The following is a 19,131-nucleotide window of genomic DNA, read 5'->3' as shown; positions in this document are numbered from 1 at the left end:
GAGTTAATGTGCTGGAACAGCATCCCACCCAGCTCACACCGGGAAGGGCCAGCTTTCCACTGCCAGACAGGGATAATGTGGATAATTTTGGAGCTTGTTCTCCACTCACTGCCTCCGTGGTCAGGATTTCCTCTGCACTCCAGCTGTGAACAAAGCCAGAAACAGGGAAAGGAACTTACAGAGTTCAAAGTCACCTTCTTAGCTTGGGCACTGTGTATAGTATCTATTTATCTCCCATCACCAGTCTCTTGCAGACACTTCATCTTCTACTGCTCCCTAAATCTCCTGTGACAGCATCCAGGATTCCTCAGGAGGCCAAAGGCAAAAAAGAGTTAGGAAACACACCAAGCCATCTACCCACCATTCACATGAAATAACAACTTTTTATTTTCTCAAATAAAATAATCCTTCCATTTCTGCTCGATCAGGTTGTGAGGGGTGGGGAGGAGAAGGGAGGAGGGGAGGAACCCTGCTCAGACAGGTGTCACACCCATCCTCACAGTTCTGCATCCACATCAGACCAAACCCTTTCCCAATGAAAGAAAATAAAAGCTATTGGCAGCTCTTGATCCCAGAAAGCAAGAGCTGTCCTCTATCAGGCACTCTGAATTGTTTAGCAACAGTATTCAATGGAAAAGCATGATTAAAAAAATCCCAGATTTCTGATGAACAACATCCAGACAAGCAATGTTTAACAGGGCTGGGGTTAAACTCATGGCACGGGGTGGTACCTTGAGCTCCTAAGAGCCATGACTGGAATTTAGGGGCATGGTTGGTGAGATCTCCACCTTGGGGATTAAAGGGCAGGACAACTCCTTCCCAACAAAGGAGGAAGCTCCCAAGGCAGCTCCTTGATGAGTGAGATGCCAGAAGTGAAACCTCACCCCAGACTACAGCTCTTGCATCATACCCCACCACAGTCTGGCCAGGCTAATTAACCGTTACCAGTTTAATTTCTCATCTCATCTCAGTACCAGTTGGACCAGGATGTCCTACAAACCCCGCTGCAAGGCCATGGAGAGGCACAGAGTGCCAGATTTTAATGTTAATCGAGGTGGGACCATTACAAATTGGGGTTGTCTCAGCTGCAGAGATGTGTCCAGCAAGCAGGGGAGGGAGAGCTCTGATTCTGTTTCAGATCAATGCTTAAATTAAGGGAATGGATAAGCAGCAAAGCATCACCAATGTTCTCTCAGCCCAAAGCACAGGGCCAAATTCTTTTTCACACAAACACTTCCCACTGGGAATGCACATGGATTCATGTGCAAACCCTACAAGGGACAGGACACTGCTGGTTATGAAACTGTGTCCTAGAAGAACTAGCTCATTTTAAATTTTTAAGAAACATCACTTGGCCTGAAACGTTGCAAGATGGAAAGCAATCTTCACCATCCCCACCTGCAAGCACAGTAGCCTCATTTTCTACCTTTCTCCAAGAGAAGGAGCTTCACAGAAGCTTTCTTGGCTCACACATCTCCCTTTTTCTTTTCCTTTTTTTTTATTTTTTTTTTTTGTGTATGTGTGTTTTGTTTTTATGTGGTCAGTTCCAATTGCAGTGATTAAAGACGAGGCCAGGCACCAGCAGTTACTTCTTTACGATCTGAATGACATCTTCATGCTCCATCATATGGGTTAAGCCCACTCTTTGAGGGCTGTACTTTGTGCTTGTCCCCTTTGAAGCAAAAAACAGGGAGAAGGGTGAGATGACCAGAGACACCAGAGGACAGGGATTCCAGTTGTTGTCTAACACTTACCCACACCAAGGCATATTTGAACTGGCTGGCTAATGATCTGTGAATCCGATGGCACTGCAAGACAGACAGGCAGAAGTTGAAGTATTTACATGATACCATTTTGCAAACAACTTTTTCAATACCCAGGAATTAAAAGAAACTCAAGTCTATGCCAGAATTTACAATAAAGACTTTAGGAGCCAGTTAATGTTATATAAAACCATACAGAACAGATACAGGAATCACCAGCCCACATAAAGCCCCATTCCATTGCTTCCACGTGCTTTTTCACTGGGCTGCTTTAAATAATTACTGTTTAAACCTTTTATAGCAGCTGTGAAAGAAACATGAGGCAGATAAAATCAGTAAAGGCAACAAAAGGAGAAGCCCAATCAAACACTGACATGTCCTGAGCTTTATGAAGCACAAATCACTGCAGGTCCAGGAGGAACTGCCTTCTGCACACAGGGTAATGTAAAAGATGCAGGAAAATTACCACATGTTCCACAGAGGCCCCTTTCCGTAGAATAATGGCATCTGTAAAGTCTGGTCTCTCTGTGGAGAAGCAGAAGGGGGGGAAAAAAGCATTGGATTTCTATCAAGTGTGTTCTAAAATGCTGACACCATCTCACATCACCTTGTGCTTACTACTCCCAAATTCCTCCTTCCTGCTCCCAGACAGAACAGGGATCCAGTACCTAAAAGCATCAAATCAGCTCTCCACTACCCACAAGTGCAATTACCCAGTCCACACAGTCAGCAGCTTCCTCACAACCCACCTGATCTAACCCCATCCCAAACCCTTAAGAGAAACAAAACCACCCAAGTCAAAACACACCTGCTCAAGGAAAACCAAAATCCCAAAGATTTCAGAGCTTAACAAGCTCAGAAAATTCCTTCATCTCCTCACATCCACCCAAGTTCAGCTGTTCACAACAAACAGAGCAAGTTACAGATGTGCCTTCATCTTTGGGAGAAGCTGCAAGTGGGTTATAAAGCAAAAGGAGAATCAAAGGCATGGGAATCACCAAATTTCTTGCAGCAGGAACAGGAAACTTCTTCTGGGTTGTGATGGGCTGAACAGCTCATCACAGTGTGCAAACAAGGGAAAAAGCTGTGAACTTGCACACTTTATTCCCTTATATCACACAAAGATTTATGAAAATTCAGCTCTTGTAAAATACAACAGGAAGGCCATGGTGGGATCCACACATGGCAGGGTCAGACAGAGCAGGAAGCATTTCCCAAGAGTTGAAAGATGATTAGGGAGTGTACAATTCCAGCATTGCCAAGGCACCAGCCCTGCTGGCAGCCTGTCCATGAGCAGCAGCAGCATTTGTGCCTTTCAGACCTTCTGTTCAGCTCGTGGTCACTTACGTCCCCGCTTCTTGGTGTAGATGCAGGTGAGTGCCAGGTATTCCCAGAGCTTTTCCAGCAAATAGTCCAGGTTCAGCTTCATGCCACAGCTGCAAAACACCAGGATCATGTTTACTGCTGCTGTGATTTAGGGATCCAGAAGAACAAGGTGAAATGTCTTTAATAAAGTGCTGGAGAATGAGGGGAAAGGCTTTAATGAAGGAAGGAGAGGAAAACCACAAGGTAAAATGACATTAAACTGAAGGAGGGCAGGGTTAGATTTGGTATTAGGAAGGAATCCCTTACTAAAGGAGTGGAGAAGCACTGAAACTGATTGTACAGAGAGTCTCTGGCTGCTCCAGCCCTGGAACTGTTCAAGGTTAGGTGGGATGGGGCCTGGAGAAAACTGATCTAGTGGAAGATGTCCCTGCCCACAGCAGGGGATGGGATGAGATGAGCTTTAGGGTCCCTTCCATCCAAACCATTCCATGATTCCAGAAGGGTGAACAGCTTTGAAGCAGCAAAGCCCCAACAGATATATCAGCACTTCCAAGAAAACAAGCCAGATTGACTCTGTCCTGCAGACAGCACAAAGAACTCAAGCTGCCTGCCTCTCCAGGGGAAGGAAATCTGGGAAAAGCTGCACAGCAGCTCTGCTTCTCACCCCAGCAGCCCTGGGAGAAGTCCCTTCCTGGGAGTGTGGAAAGCAGTGTGAAATGAACCCCATACCAGGCAGACCAGCTCCTACCTGATGACAACACTGTGGGGCCTCCGAGCAAGACGATCCACCTCCTCCATGGATATCTGGTCAATCTTGTTATAAACCTAAACCAAAGGGAAAACAACACAGCCCTTAGAAAGGCAATTCAGCAACATGTACAAATACCAAGGTAGCTCCAGCACCTGAAACAGAAACACAGCTCCTGTCAGAGGATAAGCCAAGACTCTCAGTAAAACAAACTATTAAAATTCAGAAGCCTGAATATCAATTTTGGCCTTTTAAATTTCCCTTTGGAACACGTTCTCTGGTGTCTTTGATTTCATACAGACCCAGTGGCTACAAACAGAGCCCTAAAGGGACATGTGGCACACAAGGGACCAGACAGAGCTGGCAGCAGGGGAGTTGGAGGCTCTGCACGTGGGAGCAAAGCCCCCGGCACCAGGATTGGAAGCTCTGCTGCTCCAGGGCAGCACCAGCCACAAGAGGGCCCAGGGAACACACACAGCACGGCTGCACATCCAAAGCCTATAAAAAACTCCCTGTTGAGCTGTTTTCCACCTCTTAAACCCCAAATCCTTACTGTTTTAGGAATGAGGAACAAGGGCATGGAAAAATAGGACAAGGGGGAATAGTTTTAAATTGAGAGGGCAGGGCTAGATGGGATATTGGGAAAAAATTCTTCCCTATGAGGATGAGAAAGCCCTGGCACAGGGTGCCCAGAGAAGCTGTGGCTGCCCCTGGATGCCTGGAAGTGTCCAAGGCCAGGCTGGACAGGAGCAACCTGGGGTAGTGGAAGGTGTCCCTGCCCATGGCAGGGGTGCAATGAGATGAGCTTTAAGGTCCCTTCCCACCCAAACCATTCCACGATTCTGTGAAGTTCCAACATTTCCTGTGTCCCAGAAAAGAGATGCTGGATGAGACAGAAGCCAGGCTGCCCAGGATACTCACATAGAGGCACGGCATGTAGACCCTGTTTCCTACAATCACATCAATGAACTCATCAGGGGAACAATCCTCTCTGAACAGGACCTCAGCGTTGAAGATTTCTGAGGTGGATGCTGTCAAGGCCCAAATCCCAACACACCACAAGGGCTGAGCTCCCTGGTGACAGCCAGGTGCCAACGAGCCAGCACCGAAGTGACACCAAGGCTGTCCCACAGAAGGAAGCACTGGAACCGTGAGCTGCTGATGGTTTAAGGGTCTCCCATTTTAGGAAAGGATACTGTATTCGTGGAGGATGAGCTGAACCAGCTTCTCAGAGCACTGAGTCAATGTGACAGTGGAGTTGAAGGAAATACCTCCACCCTTCTTGGGCTGCAAGAGGCAAAAAAGCAATATAAGAACATTCTGCAAAACCCACAGCCCCCTCAGCCTGCCCAACACGAGAGGCAGCACAGAGTGAGCTCAGCTCAGACAAGCTGTGCCTGCAGGAGCTCAGGAAGCCTCACCTTGAAGTAGATATTTGGTTTGCTTTTGTTCAGCCGGATACCTACAGATTCCAGTTCTTTCTCCAGCAAGGCCCTGCAGGGACACAGCACCTGTGAGGCTGAGTGTGGCCAGGTGACACCCAGACCTTTCCCTTTTTGATTCTTGTGTTGACACAGCCCTGCCACGAGCTTTCACTACACCCTAAAATGCCCCTAATGCAGGTCAGAGCCTGTGGTGGAAATCCAGGCTGCCAGCCATGCTGTAGGAATGACCCTTCAGCTGAGCACCCACTCCAGCCAGCAGGATGCTTCTCATGGAATACAACTCCCATCTCACACTCAATAATTTAATTCCTCATTCCCCAGGTGCTCTCCACAGCTCCTCAGGGAGCTGGCACATTTTCTGGGTACGTGGGAAGCCCAGAGCTCAGCCCACCCCTCGTGCCCAGCACACACTCACCTCTGCACCTCACCCTTGGTGGCATCCAGCATCATGATAACGACATCTGCTGTCCTGGCCACAGCGATCACCTGCCGGCCTCTGCCCTTCCCTGGGGAGACAGGAGGTGGAGGCACATCAGCAAGAGGAACCAGCTAAGTTCTGTAACAGAAGCTCCTGCCCCGTGCAGCAGCTTGAAAGCAAGAAAAAAGATCCTGCAGTGCTCTTCTGGCTGCAGTCAGCTGCTGGGAGCCCTGGCAGCGCAGCAGAGAGGAGATCAGTGCCAGAAGGTGCCTTAGGAAGCACAGGCACTGTTCTGGTGACCCAAGGGAATGGCTGCAGCTGTGTCAGGGAGGGTTAGGCTGGATATTAGGAAAAGGTTCTTCCCCCAGAGGGTGGTCAGGCACTGCCCAGGCTTCCCAGGGAATGGGTACAGTCCCGAGGCTGCCAGAGCTCCAGGAGTGTTTGGACAACACGAGGCACAGCGTGGGATTGTTGGGGTGTCCTGTGCAGGGCCTGTGTTGGACTGGATGATCCCTGTGGGTCCCTTCCCAAAAGCTCCATGACTCCCTGATTTCCTAAGCTATTTTCAGACACAACCAGCCAATGAGGACAATGACAACACAGAGAGACAAAGCCAACGTCTCTTCCCAGAACTTGGAGTCATGGGAGGACTGGCAGGAACTCAGGGAATTACTCAAACAAGGTTAGTGTTTAGCTGTAATTCCCCCTCCGCCCCTCCAGCATCTTTCTATAGATTTCCTCAGTACCAGAAAACAGATGAGCCACTCGACGCTCAGGCAAGGAGGTGAGAAGTGACTGGCTTGCTTTGGCTCCCACCTCCAGAAAACCATCTTTGTGCTACATATAGACCCTTCCGTGGGCTCAGGGATAGGAATCGTGCCTCACATGGATCAAGGACTCCAAAATTTGGGAAGACAATGTAGGAACTCTTAGCCCAGGAAACCTGTGTATATATCTGAGATTCCCAGGGACACTACTGAGGGCAAATCCCTCCTGTACATGAACACAGACATGAGCCAACCTTGAGCTGCTCCTTCAATGATTCCAGGCAGATCCAGCAGCTGAATATTGGCTCCTTTGTACTGAAAAAGAAATGGAAGGATTGAAAGTTGAAAGCTTTTTGCAGGGCACCTGAGCTGCCCCCAAAGCCACAAACACGTGTGGGGGTCCACATCCTGTGGAACTGGATGGAACTGGCAGGCCAGGGGAACTCTGCACAAAGCTCATGGCTCTGTCCTGAGGCAAATTCCAGAGCTATGGGCTGTGTTCAGCAACACACACAGCTGTGCATTAGATCCTGACCCCCTAAAGCATCCTGTGACTGCAGCTGGACAAAGCATCAGGAAAACAGCACAGCAGTCACGTATTCCCAAGTTTGGGGAATGGAAAGGATAAACAACTCCTCTTTTCTTGGTCTAATGAGAAAACTCAGTAATGAACAAGTGCCACATCTCTTACTGTGACAGATGAAACCATTCAGGTGTGCTGCAGGTCTTACAGTACCAGGAGACTCTCATTCCTAGGATTTGCAGGGCATTGGCTCTAGCTGTTATTGCAGCTCAAAGCTCTGCTTGAATGTGTTACATTAAACTCCTTTTCCCATCAATACAGTTGCTTTCATTATTTAACTCCCCTTTCCATCCTGACCCTCATTTCCTCATTCCTCTTGGACACTTTTCAGTTTAACGCCCTTTATCATTTGCTTTACTGATGGATGCTGAGGTCACCACTAATAAAACCCCTCAAGGACAGGAGTAGCTGCATTTTGTTTTGGAAGTGATCACAGCACAGATTGCCTCTGTAAAGCTTCATTAAAAACAAATCTGTCAAGGTTTGCAGCCAGCTGGTCACTGGCACTGACAATGGTTATACAAAATTCAGTTGAGAATTGTTGTAGTGCTCTGGTCAGTCCAAGAGCAGCATGAAAATCCTGACCAGGAAGCCAATCCTGAAGAGTTCAGGGAAGTGCTACACCAGCACTCAAAAGTTTAAAGCAAAATTCAGCTTTGGAGACCTTTGGATGTCTCTGCTCCTTAGTGGCAGCACAAGTGTGGCTGGTGCAAACACAAATTTACACAGCTGGAGGAGAATCATACTTACTTCTATGACTCCTGGGATGCAGGTCAGCGTGGTGAACTCGTAGGATGCAGCTTCACTGGCAGTTGAGGTCATTAAACTCAGAAATGTGGACTGAAACACAAGAGATCAGCATCACCAGGCAGGAAAAGGTTCAGCAAAACAAGCAACACCAAAGTGCTCCTCAGGCTGTGGAAGTTGTGCTGTGGCTGTTCCAGGCACAGGGACTGAGGTGGTGACATTGTCATGGAACTGAAGTAAATCCTGTGTGTCCCTCCTTTCCCCAGCAGTGCTGGGGCTGGGCAAGAACAAATTCCAGGCAACAACAAGTTTCACAGGGCAGAGCACACAAAATGAAGGAGTGTTTCCTCATCTCCAACTTTCAGCTAGATCACAGAATCATGGAATGTTTGGGTTGGAAATGACCTCAAAGCCCATCTCATTCCACCCCTGCCATGGGCAGGGACACCTTCCACTATCCCAGGTTGCTCCAATCCCTGGCCAGGGACACTTCCTGGGATGGAGCAGCCACAGCTTCTCTGGACACCTGTGCCAGGGCCTCCCCACCCTCATGGGGAAGAATTCCTTCCATACATCTCACCTAAATTCCCCCTCTCAGTGTGAGCCCATTCCCCCTTTTCCTGCCACTTCAGTTCCTGAAAAAGAATCCCCTTCCAGGTGCTGTGAGGTCTCCACACAACCTTCTCTTCTCCAGCCCCAACTCTCTCAGCCTGTCTGCAGAGGGGAGGTGCTCCAGTCCTCTCTCCAACCTTGTGGCCTCTTGCTCCAACACTTCCATGTGCTTCTCACGCTGGAGACACCAGAACTGTGCACAGGACTCCAGCTGGGATCCCACGAGATGAGCTTTAAGGTGCCTCCCAACCCAAACCGTTCCACAATCCCAAACCTGCTCTGCAGCCACTGCAAACCACAGCCTGGAGACACAGGGACCACAGACACTCACTGACCTTCCCCACAGAAGGAAAACCGATCAGTGCCACTCGGGCATCTCCTGATTTCATCACATCGAAGCCCTCGCCCTTTGCAGCTGGGGATTTGGAGGGTTCCAGCAGCTGAGCTCTGTATTTTGCAAGCTTTGCCTTCAGCAGGCCCAGGTGATACTCAGTGGCTGCAATGACACAAACCCAACAGCTGGTTGGCAGAAAGTTGCTGGTGATACACTTCTGGGAATGAGAACTTTCCAAAAAGGAAACACCTATGGATCTTGGTCAACATCTTTACCACTGCCAGGCACAGAGCTGCCCCCAGCTGTTCCATCAGCTTTTGGAACCCTGGGCACTGAGAGTAAACCTTCCAGGCATCTGCACAAAGTCAGAGTGGAGGGAAACAGCCAAAAAATTCCTGAGTTAAAGGAGCAAGGCAGAGGGAGAGCAGGTGCAGGAATGAAGGGCTGAAGGGAGCCAGTTCAGGAGAGAGGGATCACAGGGGGAGCAGCCCCTCTTGGAAACAGCCCCTCCTTACACCTGGTCACATTCAGCACTCCAAAATCAGCAGATTATTTTCCTCTCCTCTTGTCAGCTTTTAAAGACACATTTAACTCAGAGCTCACACGTGTGAAACTACTTTACTGCCTTATTCTTAGCAAAACACTTGAATTTACATCTAAACCAGAAAAAAGATAGGTAGCTGTCTCATTTTGTAACAGGTAAGGGCACGAAGCTAGCAGCTTACAGGTTTATTTGTATTATTAACCACAGCCTCCAGCTCTGGCAGAGCCCACGGGGAGCCCCCAGATTGCTCAAACACCAGGAGCCTCCTGTGCCAGCAGCATGGAAACGTCCCTCAGCTCCGGGGGGCTGCAGCACAGGGCAGGAAAGAGAGCAGCCCCCATCCCAGCCCAGGGCTCACCCAGCTCCCAGCACCCCGATCCAGCCCTGAGTGTCCCCAAAGACCCCCCCCAGCTTCACAAACCACCCCCATCCTGCCTCCCCCATTGCCCTGACTGACACCTCTTTCCACAGACCCGCTCCTAGACCCCGCAACCCCGAGCCCCCCACAGTCCCCGGACTCTCTCCCAGCCCACCTGGCCCCCAGACTCGCCATAGTCCCCAGTCCCCTCTTCCCTCGGCCCCCTCACAGCTCCCCCATAACTCACAGACCACCTGTGTCCCCTCACACCCCCAGAATCCCCAGCCCATCTGCCCGCCCTCCTCCGGACTCTGTCCGCCCGCTGTCCCCGGGTCCCTCAGCCCCTGGCCGCCCTCCGCACCTTTGTTTTTCTGCGTGCGGGCGATCTCCTTCTCGATCTCCGAGATCTTCTCCAGGATGCCCATGGCGGGCCCCGCTCCGCGCCCGCCGGAAGCGCCGCCGGCCCGGCCGTCCGTCCCCGTCACACGTCCGGGCCGCGCCGCGCTGCGAGCTCCGGCCGCGCCCCGAGCCCCGCGCCCTGGGTTCCGCCCGCCGCCACCGCGAGGGTCCCCAGGGAGGTGACCCCGGGTGGGGGCGAGAGCTGAGGGGACAGGAGGTTACGGAGGGACAGGCTCAAAGGGAAAGGTGTCAGAAAGCAGGGGAGACGTTAAGGGGAGCCCCCCACCGGGACTGCCTCCTCCTGCTCCTCTAATTGAGGCTGAATCCTGAAAGGACCGCGGAGCCGGCGGGGGGATCGGGCTCTTCTCCCAGGAAATCAGCGACAGGACACGAGGAAACAACCTCAAGGGGGCCAGGGGAGGTTGAGGTTGGGCAGCAGGAGGAATTTCTTCCCGGAAAGGGCGATTAGATGTTGGAACTGTCTGTCCAGGGAGGTTGGTGGAGTCCCCATCCCTGGAGGCGTTCAGGGAAAGACTGGACGTGACACTCAGTGCCACCAAGTGAAAAGATGGGGATCGGTCACAGGCTGGGCTCGATGCTCTCAGGGGTCTTTTCCAGCTTTAATGATTCTGAGAGCCTGTGAATTAAGGCCATCAGAGGCTGCTGTGATTCCTGGAGAAGCCCTCAAGGAAGGAGATGAAGCACAGCAATTCCCTGAAAGCAGGAAGTGCTGCGGTGGACAAACACACACGGACACAGACCCCTTCAATAGAGTTCATGTTTAATTTGGATGTTGATCGCTCCACAAAACTCCTCCTCGGCCCCCACACAGGCACCCTCTGCTCCCACAGGGACATCCTGCTGCAGCCAGAGTGGTTCAAGAGACACCACATCCTCTCCCAAGCCCAAACATTCCATTTCTCACCTCTGCCCCCCAAATCCTCCCCTGGGCCGTTCTCTCTCACCACACCACGACATACAGAACATCTCCCCTCAACTCAAACAGGTCAAAGAAAAGGAAAAAACAAAGCAAAGGCCTTTGAGCAGGGAAAATCCACACACCAACAGCCTCTGCAAAACCCTCAACTCCACAACCTGCTCTGCACCTGCCACACATCCAGTCAGTTCTGGATCTAAACTGAAATTCCCTTCAGGATGGTGGGAAGAAGGCAGGCACAGAGCGGGATGCTCTTTCCACACCCTTCTCACAATGTATCTTGTCTTAAAAAAAACCCCAACTTCATTGGTTTAGGGATAGTTACTCATGTTAAACACTCCCAGGGCCATACTAACTCAGTTTCTGCCAACAAACAGGGTTAATTCAACTAAACCAGATCAGAAATCCAAGTGTCCCACTGGCAGTGACAGCTCTGGGGAGCACAGGGACACTGATGCCACCACCAGCATTGCACAGACAGCTCAGGAGAGCTGGGAAGAGCCGTGGGAGCTGGGTCCCTGCACTCACACAGCACCTGGGAAGGAGGTTTCACCCCCAGACTTGGTCACAGTGGAGTAGCACCACCGGTTTTCACCTCTGAAACCAGGACACCTCCCAGCACCATCCGTGAGGAAACCCCTCTCCTCAAAAGGGGCCGAGTTTCTCTTGAGAGGAACAAAATAAAACGGGAATTCACTTCCCAAGTGCTCTGCTCCTAGCCCCAAATCACCTCAGTGCTGTCCCTGCACATCCTCCAGCAAGAGCCAAGGCACCAGCACACACTCCCTAGGAAGGGCAGGTCTCTCCCTTCTCCCCCACATCTCTCTCCACATGTGCCAGGGAGGATTGATCCACGGAGAACAGCACGCACAAAGCGGCCGAATTCTGCATCATCTCCCAAGACCACCCCGGCCACTCCTCCAAGCACTCAAAATCCCAACTTGGAATAGAGGAAAGGGGCTCTCCAAGCCCTGAATCCTTCCTCGTTAAGGCTTAAACAAGCGATAACTGCTGCCAAAAAAAGGAAGTTAGTTAAAAAGCAAAACCCAAAGCACCTCATGCCGGCACGTGGAAGCTTCAATCCCCTCTCCTGGGTGGAAAATCCATCCTCAGCACCAGCCGTGCCACACGTCTGCTTGGAGGAAGCTGGGCTTTAAAAGAGCCAGAAAAAAGGCAAACTAAACTCTCACAAAGCCCCACAGGTGGAGCTGACAAGGTAAAAACACAACTGAGGCCAAATTTAAAGTGTCTTTAGAAAAACCACCCCACACATGTACACACACACACTTTGGCACAGGAGCCTTAAGTTATGTCACTTGGAACATTCAGAGTCAGAGGGAGCTACTGGAAAGGGTTTTTTTTTTAAAACTTTTTTCTTGTTTTTCCTTGTAAAAAGGTGTCAAGCAGTGATGGTGAAGCATGAAGGGGGAGTACAAACGCTGAGCAGTCCCAACTGATGCTGCTCAGTGCTTGGGCTCCAGTCACGTTCCCAAAGCTTAGCTGGATACAGACACGGATATAAAAACACAGACATTCCTGGTTTTCAATGTGAAAACAGTAACATGGAATCGAGTACTTGTGCATTTGCCATAGGGTCCTTTGAAAAAGGAACCATAAAAATAGATATATTTTTTTAATAAAAGTATTTTTTTGTCTTTTTTTTTTTTTTACTTTTTTTTTTTTTACCCTTAACTTAAGTAAAGAGCAAATATACACCTACAAGCAGAGTTCAGATCCACTTTACTGAGAGCCTGGAAGTCCGTACATCAAATTAATTCCCAATGGCGTATCCAGACACCGGAACAGCTCCCAGCTCCAAAGGGCTGGCGTTCCTGAAAGATCTGTAGCTCCAGCTAACCTTGTTAGCCAGCAAAGCCTCATTCCAGCCTTACCTCAGCCAACACTCCCCAACAGACTCCAAAGCTGAGCCTCACACCCAGGACCTGGCTTTGGGAGCATCACAGCTGGAAATCTGGGCAAGAAACCTGAATCGTGGTGATTTCAACCCACATCGGGATATAACAAGGAAAACCTAAGCCTTGAGCTTACATTTCCTTATTACTCAGAGGCCTGAGCACTGATTCCAGCTACTGAGAAACAGCTTCCAGAGGAGAGCCGGGAGGAACTTCAGTGACAGAGAAACGAGCTGTGCAACAAGAAAGTGCATTAAAGTAGCTTAAAACCAGAGTAAAGATCAAATGGCCACTCGACAGGAGGGAGAATCAAGCTCCAGCAGCTCCTCAGGCTGGGTGAGTTAACATCCAGGCTCTCTCTCTCTCTCAAGTCCAAGGGGCAGGAGAGAAGCGTGCATTCCCGTGCTCCCACAGGGACACAGTTCTCCTGGCAGGCCATGCTCTCCTGCCCGGTTTGCTTCTGGGCGCTATCAGATCTGGACAGCTGTCATCGGAACTCGTAGATAGGAGCACTGTGCTCGGGAACGTGCGTTAAATTCAATGACTGATACCTGGCAGAGAAGAGAGGGAGGAGAGGATTACATGGAGCTCCTGCTTGGCAGCCACAGAGCACACACTGTGCTGGCTGGTCTTCTGTCTCCTTTTACAATCCCAAACTTTTCAGGCATCCAACACCCACTTCCCACAGTGCCAAAATCCTGACAGGACTCTGCATCGTTCCTCATCACTCTACAACCCCTTGACAGGAGGGTGCAGCCAGGTAGGGGTCAGGCTCTTTTCCCACACAACTAATGAGATTACAAGAGGAAACAGCCTCAGGTTGTGCCAGGAGAGGTTCAGGTTGGATATGAGGAAAAAATTCCTCACTGAAAGAGTGGTTTAGACCTGGAATGGCCTACCCAGGGAAGTGGTGGAGTTACCATCCCTGGACATGTCCAGAAATCAAACAGACATTACATTTAAGGTTTAGTGGGAATGCTGGTATTCAGTCAAAGGCTGGACTTGATGATTTTGGAGTTTTTTTCCAGTGTTAATAATTCTGTAATTCCCACTCTGGTCCCTCTGAGCCACCTGCAGCGAGGCAGCGTTCCAGGTGGGCTGACTGTGGTGCATTTTTGGACTCCCTTTGAAGTTCAACAACTTTCAAGTTCAAACAGCGTTTGCTACAAGTGCAAATTACACTCGAGTCTTTCAAAGCTCAGCTTGAGGGAATGTGTCTGAAAGCCTTCTGGTTCCTTCCCTCCCCCTGAGAGCTTCCAGCCATCCACCTGCTGCTCATGACAATGATGTAAGGGAAAAGAGCTCTCCACAGCTACTTGTCTCCAACAAAAACCCCCACCAATTAGCTTTGACTGTTCTCTTGTCTTAACAGCAACACCCCCAAGGACCAAAACACTGGCCTAACAAGATTTCTGCCTGAAGGGAGCAACAGCCAAGCTGTTCCTTAGGAGACAGAACTGAGCTCCCTCACAACACTTCTCCAGACCCTGTATCATCTTCCCTCCTCCACCTTGCCAGCCCAAATTTCCTCCCCTTTTCCATAAGGGCAGCACTTTATACCACACCAATGGACTGCACCAGCCTGCTCAGGCCAGTCACAGCCCACACCCCTCCCTCCTGCCCCCAGGTCCAACCACCAGCCTGAATCTCCTGCCTGGACACTCCCAAGGCTGTGGACAAGGAGAGGAGTCGCAGCTTGGTTTAAGTCTTCAGGAGGCAGGACGCTTCCTTACCATTCTGAACTCCTATGGTAGTAATAGCCCTCTATAGATGCTGCTGACTTCTGGAAGCAGATGTAATAGAAACCAGCAAAGGAAGCACCACTGATGTCCTTGATGGTGTGATCTGGGACTAGGAACTGCTCCTGCATGCAAAACACAGGCTGCATTTTAAAATGTTGGTCATAGACAGCCCCACCCCACCTCAATCTGCTCTCCCAAACCAAATACTGGCAGCCACTAACATGAAGATACTCCTGGCTGAGCACTCCCTGCACTCTCAGCAGCCCAGAGCAGAGACCAGTGTCCCTTCACCACCTGCCACTGCAGGCACCTCACAGGGAAGCAGATAACTGAGAACAGAATGAGTTTTAAGAGTGAAGGAGATAAGTTTCAGCTCAACACCTGTTCCATCCAAACCAGAAGCCAATTGCAAAACTGGGAATCAGAGCTTGAAAATGAAGAGAAGGCTCCAGGGAGTTCTCACTGCAGCCTTTCAACACTTATGGGAAAGCTGGAGAGGGACTTTGCACAAGGACATGGAGTGAGGGGATAAGGCAAAATGATTCCCCACTGCAGAGGACAGGGTTAGATGGGACACTTGAGAAGAAATTCTTCCCTGTGAAGGTGGGGAGGCCCTGGCACAGGTTGCTCAGAGAAGCTGTGGCTTCCCCATCCCTGAAGTGTCCAAGGTGAGGCTGGACAGGACTTGGAACAACCTGGGATAGTGGAAGGTGTCCCTGCTCATGGCAGGAGGATGGAACAAGATGAGCTTTAAGGTTCCTTCCAACCCAAACCTGTCTATGGTGACTCTGTGATGATCCCAGCTGAAGAACAGAGCTGCAGACTGGCCAGTCTGCATCAAACACAGGCCCCACACAGGGACTGCAGACATCAACTCTCATCCTCTGGAGCATCACCAAACAAGATTTTCCTGTTCTGTTTTCAGCCATGACTGTAGCCCTTAAGGACACAATTAGCTGGCTAGACATGAGGCACACTGGAACTTGCAAGTACAGTGGGTTTTGGCAGGGTGAAATCTTTCATTAAACCATCATAGTTGGAAAAGCTCTCTGACACCTCAAGTCTCTGTCAGTGCCTTGCAAGCAACTCATCAGAGAAGGAGACAGGTAGGGTTTACCTTCCATCTCATGAAGACATAGTCCCCATTTTTTAGATCTTCATAATCAAAGTCATCAGAGTTAAATGTTTTTGCATACTGGTAAAAAGCCTGGAACTTTCCCTGAAACAAACAAAAAAAAAGAAAATAAAAGAAAGTATGTTTATTCCAGGAATTGAACTTCCAATACCAGCTGCTATTTAGGAGGGAAATCTACTGACACTCACAGGAATATCCAGCCTGGCTGGAGAAGCACCTGGACTTCCAGAAGAAGAGATTTTGGCAGAAGGATAACAAGCATCAAAGCTCGGCAAACAACAGCCAAAGTAAAGGTGGGGATGTGATCAGGTGGCTGCTGTGGCCTCAAAACACAATAGCAGGTACACCCAGCACTGAGCATGGACATAGGTACCAGCTGCCCTACCTGTACCAGTGGATCCCTTTCCCCTTCTCCATTCCATTTTGCAATAAGTCTCCAAAAATAAAGAATGTGTTCTCTTAGGGGGTCAAGAGATAGGGATTGCACCTTCTCCCTTCCAACCCCATGGTCAACAAGAGGAGAACAAGACATCCCCTTCCTCATCACAGATCACAGCTTGCTGGAGAGACCTCTGTTTGCAAAGATCCCAGTGGGAGAAGGAGAGAGACAGCCAGAAAGGAGAGGTCTCCAGGCCTTTCTGCCAGCTCTTGCATGGGCACACACTGCAGCTCTCCTCCAAACCAGCAGCCCAGACCCACCTTCTGCCCCAGATTTATTTACCCAGTGTTTACGATCCACGTCTTCGTCGGCGTCCCACTTGCGCGTTAGGAATGGGTGTTTTTTACTGATTATCTCGCCTTCGAAGAACGTGGTGAGGGTTGGGTACTCCTGGCAGAGGGGAGACAAAGGTGAGGTCACAATTGTCACCTACAGACACAAACCCAAGAGCAGAAAAAGCTCCATGTGCTCAGCAAAAAACATCTCCCAGGGAGAGCTCCAGGCAATCTGAGGCTGCTGCTCCCATCCCTTGTCCTGCCCCAAACCTCTCCAAGGCTGACTCTTCCATACCCACATCCTCCAATGCACTTATTCCAGCCTTTCTCTGCCTCTCTCCTCCCTTTATGAAGCCAGGAGCCATTTCAGAGCTGGGCTGTGGGGAGGGGTTTGGAACACAAACCTGATAAGGAGCAGCTGAGGAGGCTGAGAAAAAGGACCCTCACTCTCCAAACTCCTTGATAGGAGGGTGCAGCCAGGTGGGGGTCGGGCTCTGCTCCCAGGGAACAAGGGACAGGACAAGAAGAAATGTGCTCCAATTGCACCAAGGGAGGTTTAGATTGGATATTAGGAACAACTCAAAAAAGTGGTTAAATGCTGGGGTAAGCTGCCCAGGGAAGTGCTGGACCTGGCTGTGTCCTGGGTCAGTGTTTGGACTCAATGATTTTAGAGGGCTTTTCCAACTTTAAATGATTCCATGAAGCTCCCAGCTGAATAATCACCTGTGGCATTTGCAGCCAACAGCATTCCCCAGCTGATACCCTGTAATCAAATCTACAACATGCTCAATCCCTCCACTTCCTATTCTGGCAGCAGCTTCTTCCACCCCACCAGGAGAAAAAAGAAAAGCCTTTACTCAGCCCCTTTTTGTGTTGTTTTGCAGTTAAAACTCACCTCTGTAAGGCCTTTAATCTTCAAGTATCCACAGAGATAGGAGTTTTCCATATCCACATGCTGGAAAAGAGTGCAAAGTCCAACCATAAAAACAGGCATGAAGGTGCATGCTTGATCCAAAGCAGTTTCTAACCCTTCCAAAGATAACCTCAGCTCCAGCTGGTACACACTGTCCAGCTCAGTGCCCAATATTCATGCTGCCAGCCCTTTTCCACAGTAGGAACCACCTGGAAAGATCATTTGCAGGTGCCCAGCTCACCTCTGGCAGCCTCCACATCCCAGGCTTGATCCCAAGCCACCCTCTGCCCAGAACTCTGCAGCAGGAAGCAAATCCCCTTTCCAGCCGGAAGGGATCTGACTCACAGTGTTCTCCAAGAAAAAGCATCCCTGGAAGAATCATCCACACCCCCAACCTTTTGCAGGAGGCCTTTCTCCTTTTCTCTAAAGCTTTCATGCCACCTGTGTTTTGAGTTATCAGGCTACATCTCTCTGCTCCTGCTGTGCAGAAACTAGGTAAGGACTTTGCCTGCTTCTCTAAAAGCAGGGATTTTCCAAGCTTTTCCCTGACATCTCCAGATCCACTTTCAAAACATGCAGTGAGTTATTCAGGGAAGTGCAAACCTCTGCCATGAGAAGATGAATCTTCTCCACCTGTGATCAAAGAACGGTAACGTTTCCCTGTGCTCAGCACAGGGAGAGCAGGCAGCTCCCTCTCTTCAGCTGACATACGCAAAACAGCCACGTTTTTGGCACAAAAGCAGCGGTTTTAAGCACAAAAGCAGCGTTTTTAAGCACAAAACCACAGGCAGCCCCTGTGAGGTGGCAGCGTGCAGTGGAGCTGAGCAGCCATGGGATGTCCCCACCACAACAAATCCCACCAGGAACGTGGAGAATTGAACATAAAAATACCCCGCCGGCTTGGAATCATCACAGAACCACTGAGGTTGGAAAAGATCTATGAGATCATCCTGTGACTGATTCACCACCTTGCCAACCAGACCAGAGCATTGAGTGCCACGTCCAGCCTGTCTTTAAACACCTCCAGGGATGGTGACTCCACCACTTCCCTAGGCAGTCCGTCCCAATGTTTAATGACCTTTTCCATGAAGAAATTCCTCCTAATACCGAGGGACAGGGTGATGCGGGTGCTGTCGCAAGGGGCCGGCAGGGCGGGAACGGCCACCGCGGCCTGAGGCGAGCGGGTCCCCCGCTCGCCTCAGGCCGCGGTGGCCGTTCCCGCCCCGCCAGGGCTCGGCTCGCCCCGCCGCCCCCCTCACCTGCATGACGACCTCCACCTCGTAGGCGTTGCCTTTGCTGCGTTGCTGCCCGCGGAACTTGGCCCCGCTGTAGAGCAGCGAAGTGGCCACTCCGGGCTGCGCCGTGTTGATGGGGGGCGGCGGCACCAGGCTGCTGGCGGCCGCTCCGGTGGCAGGGGAGGAGGCCGAGCCCGCCGCCCCTCCAGCGCGGCGTCTCTCGCTCCGAACCGGCATCTCGGGGGGGTCCCCGGGCGCCAGCGTGGCCGGGGCCGGGGCGCGGCCGGGGAACGCCACCCGCTCCGCTCCACTCCGTTCCGCTCCCTCACGCCGCGGCCGCCGCTGGGTCGGGGCCTCCCGGCAGCGCCTCCGCGCGCTCCCATTGGCCCCCGCGTGCGTGCCTGAGGGGCGTCCCATGGCTCTTATTGGCCGCTGGAGCGCTGCCGGCCGTTGATTGGTTGTGTTGCCGCCCGGCGCTGCTGGGAAATGTAGGTTTTT

The 19,131-nt window shown here is 50.8% G+C and overlaps 2 protein-coding genes across 2 annotated transcripts; both read right to left on the bottom strand.

The window, feature by feature from the left end:
• Positions 1-363: 363 nt before the first annotated feature.
• Positions 364-10,138, bottom strand: DRG2 (developmentally regulated GTP binding protein 2). The gene is made up of 13 exons (XM_015643382.2): positions 10,007-10,138; positions 8,745-8,905; positions 7,801-7,890; positions 6,722-6,782; positions 5,698-5,788; positions 5,259-5,331; positions 5,034-5,124; positions 4,759-4,856; positions 3,838-3,914; positions 3,111-3,199; positions 2,230-2,288; positions 1,755-1,808; positions 364-1,672 (listed from the first exon to the last, which is right to left on the bottom strand). Exons 1-13 carry the CDS (start codon positions 10,068-10,070, stop codon positions 1,586-1,588), a joined length of 1,095 nt encoding a protein of 364 aa, XP_015498868.1. The 5' UTR covers positions 10,071-10,138; the 3' UTR covers positions 364-1,585.
• Positions 10,139-10,808: 670 nt separating this feature from the next.
• Positions 10,809-18,991, bottom strand: GID4 (GID complex subunit 4 homolog). Its single transcript, XM_015643390.3, has 6 exons — positions 18,658-18,991; positions 17,381-17,440; positions 16,493-16,600; positions 15,754-15,855; positions 14,628-14,758; positions 10,809-13,445 (listed from the first exon to the last, which is right to left on the bottom strand). The coding sequence occupies exons 1-6, from the start codon at positions 18,868-18,870 to the stop codon at positions 13,382-13,384; spliced, it is 678 nt and encodes a 225-aa protein (XP_015498876.1). The 5' UTR covers positions 18,871-18,991; the 3' UTR covers positions 10,809-13,381.
• Between the last annotated feature and the right edge of the window lie 140 nt (positions 18,992-19,131).

This window comes from Parus major, chromosome 14 (genome assembly GCF_001522545.3).
Source record: "Parus major isolate Abel chromosome 14, Parus_major1.1, whole genome shotgun sequence".
NCBI classification, from domain to species: domain Eukaryota; kingdom Metazoa; phylum Chordata; class Aves; order Passeriformes; family Paridae; genus Parus; species Parus major.
This window is presented reverse-complemented; position numbering and strand designations above follow the sequence as displayed.

Excerpts from the sequence above, each read along its gene's own strand:
- DRG2 (XM_015643382.2), bottom strand. The coding sequence starts at position 10,070 with ATGGGCATCCTGGAGAAGATCTCGGAGATCGAGAAGGAGATCGCCCGC. Across the intron at positions 7,891-8,744 it reads GTTTTCCTTCTGTGGGGAAG|TCCACATTTCTGAGTTTAAT; the intron begins GTCAGTGAGTGT and ends CTTGTGTTTCAG. Across the intron at positions 5,332-5,697 it reads ACCAAGGGTGAGGTGCAGAG|GGCCTTGCTGGAGAAAGAAC; the intron begins GTGAGTGTGTGC and ends GTGTCCCTGCAG.
- GID4 (XM_015643390.3), bottom strand. The coding sequence starts at position 18,870 with ATGCCGGTTCGGAGCGAGAGACGCCGCGCTGGAGGGGCGGCGGGCTCG. Across the intron at positions 16,601-17,380 it reads AGATTAAAGGCCTTACAGAG|GAGTACCCAACCCTCACCAC; the intron begins GTGAGTTTTAAC and ends CCCCTCTGCCAG. Across the intron at positions 15,856-16,492 it reads ACGTGGATCGTAAACACTGG|GGAAAGTTCCAGGCTTTTTA; the intron begins GTAAATAAATCT and ends TGTTTGTTTCAG.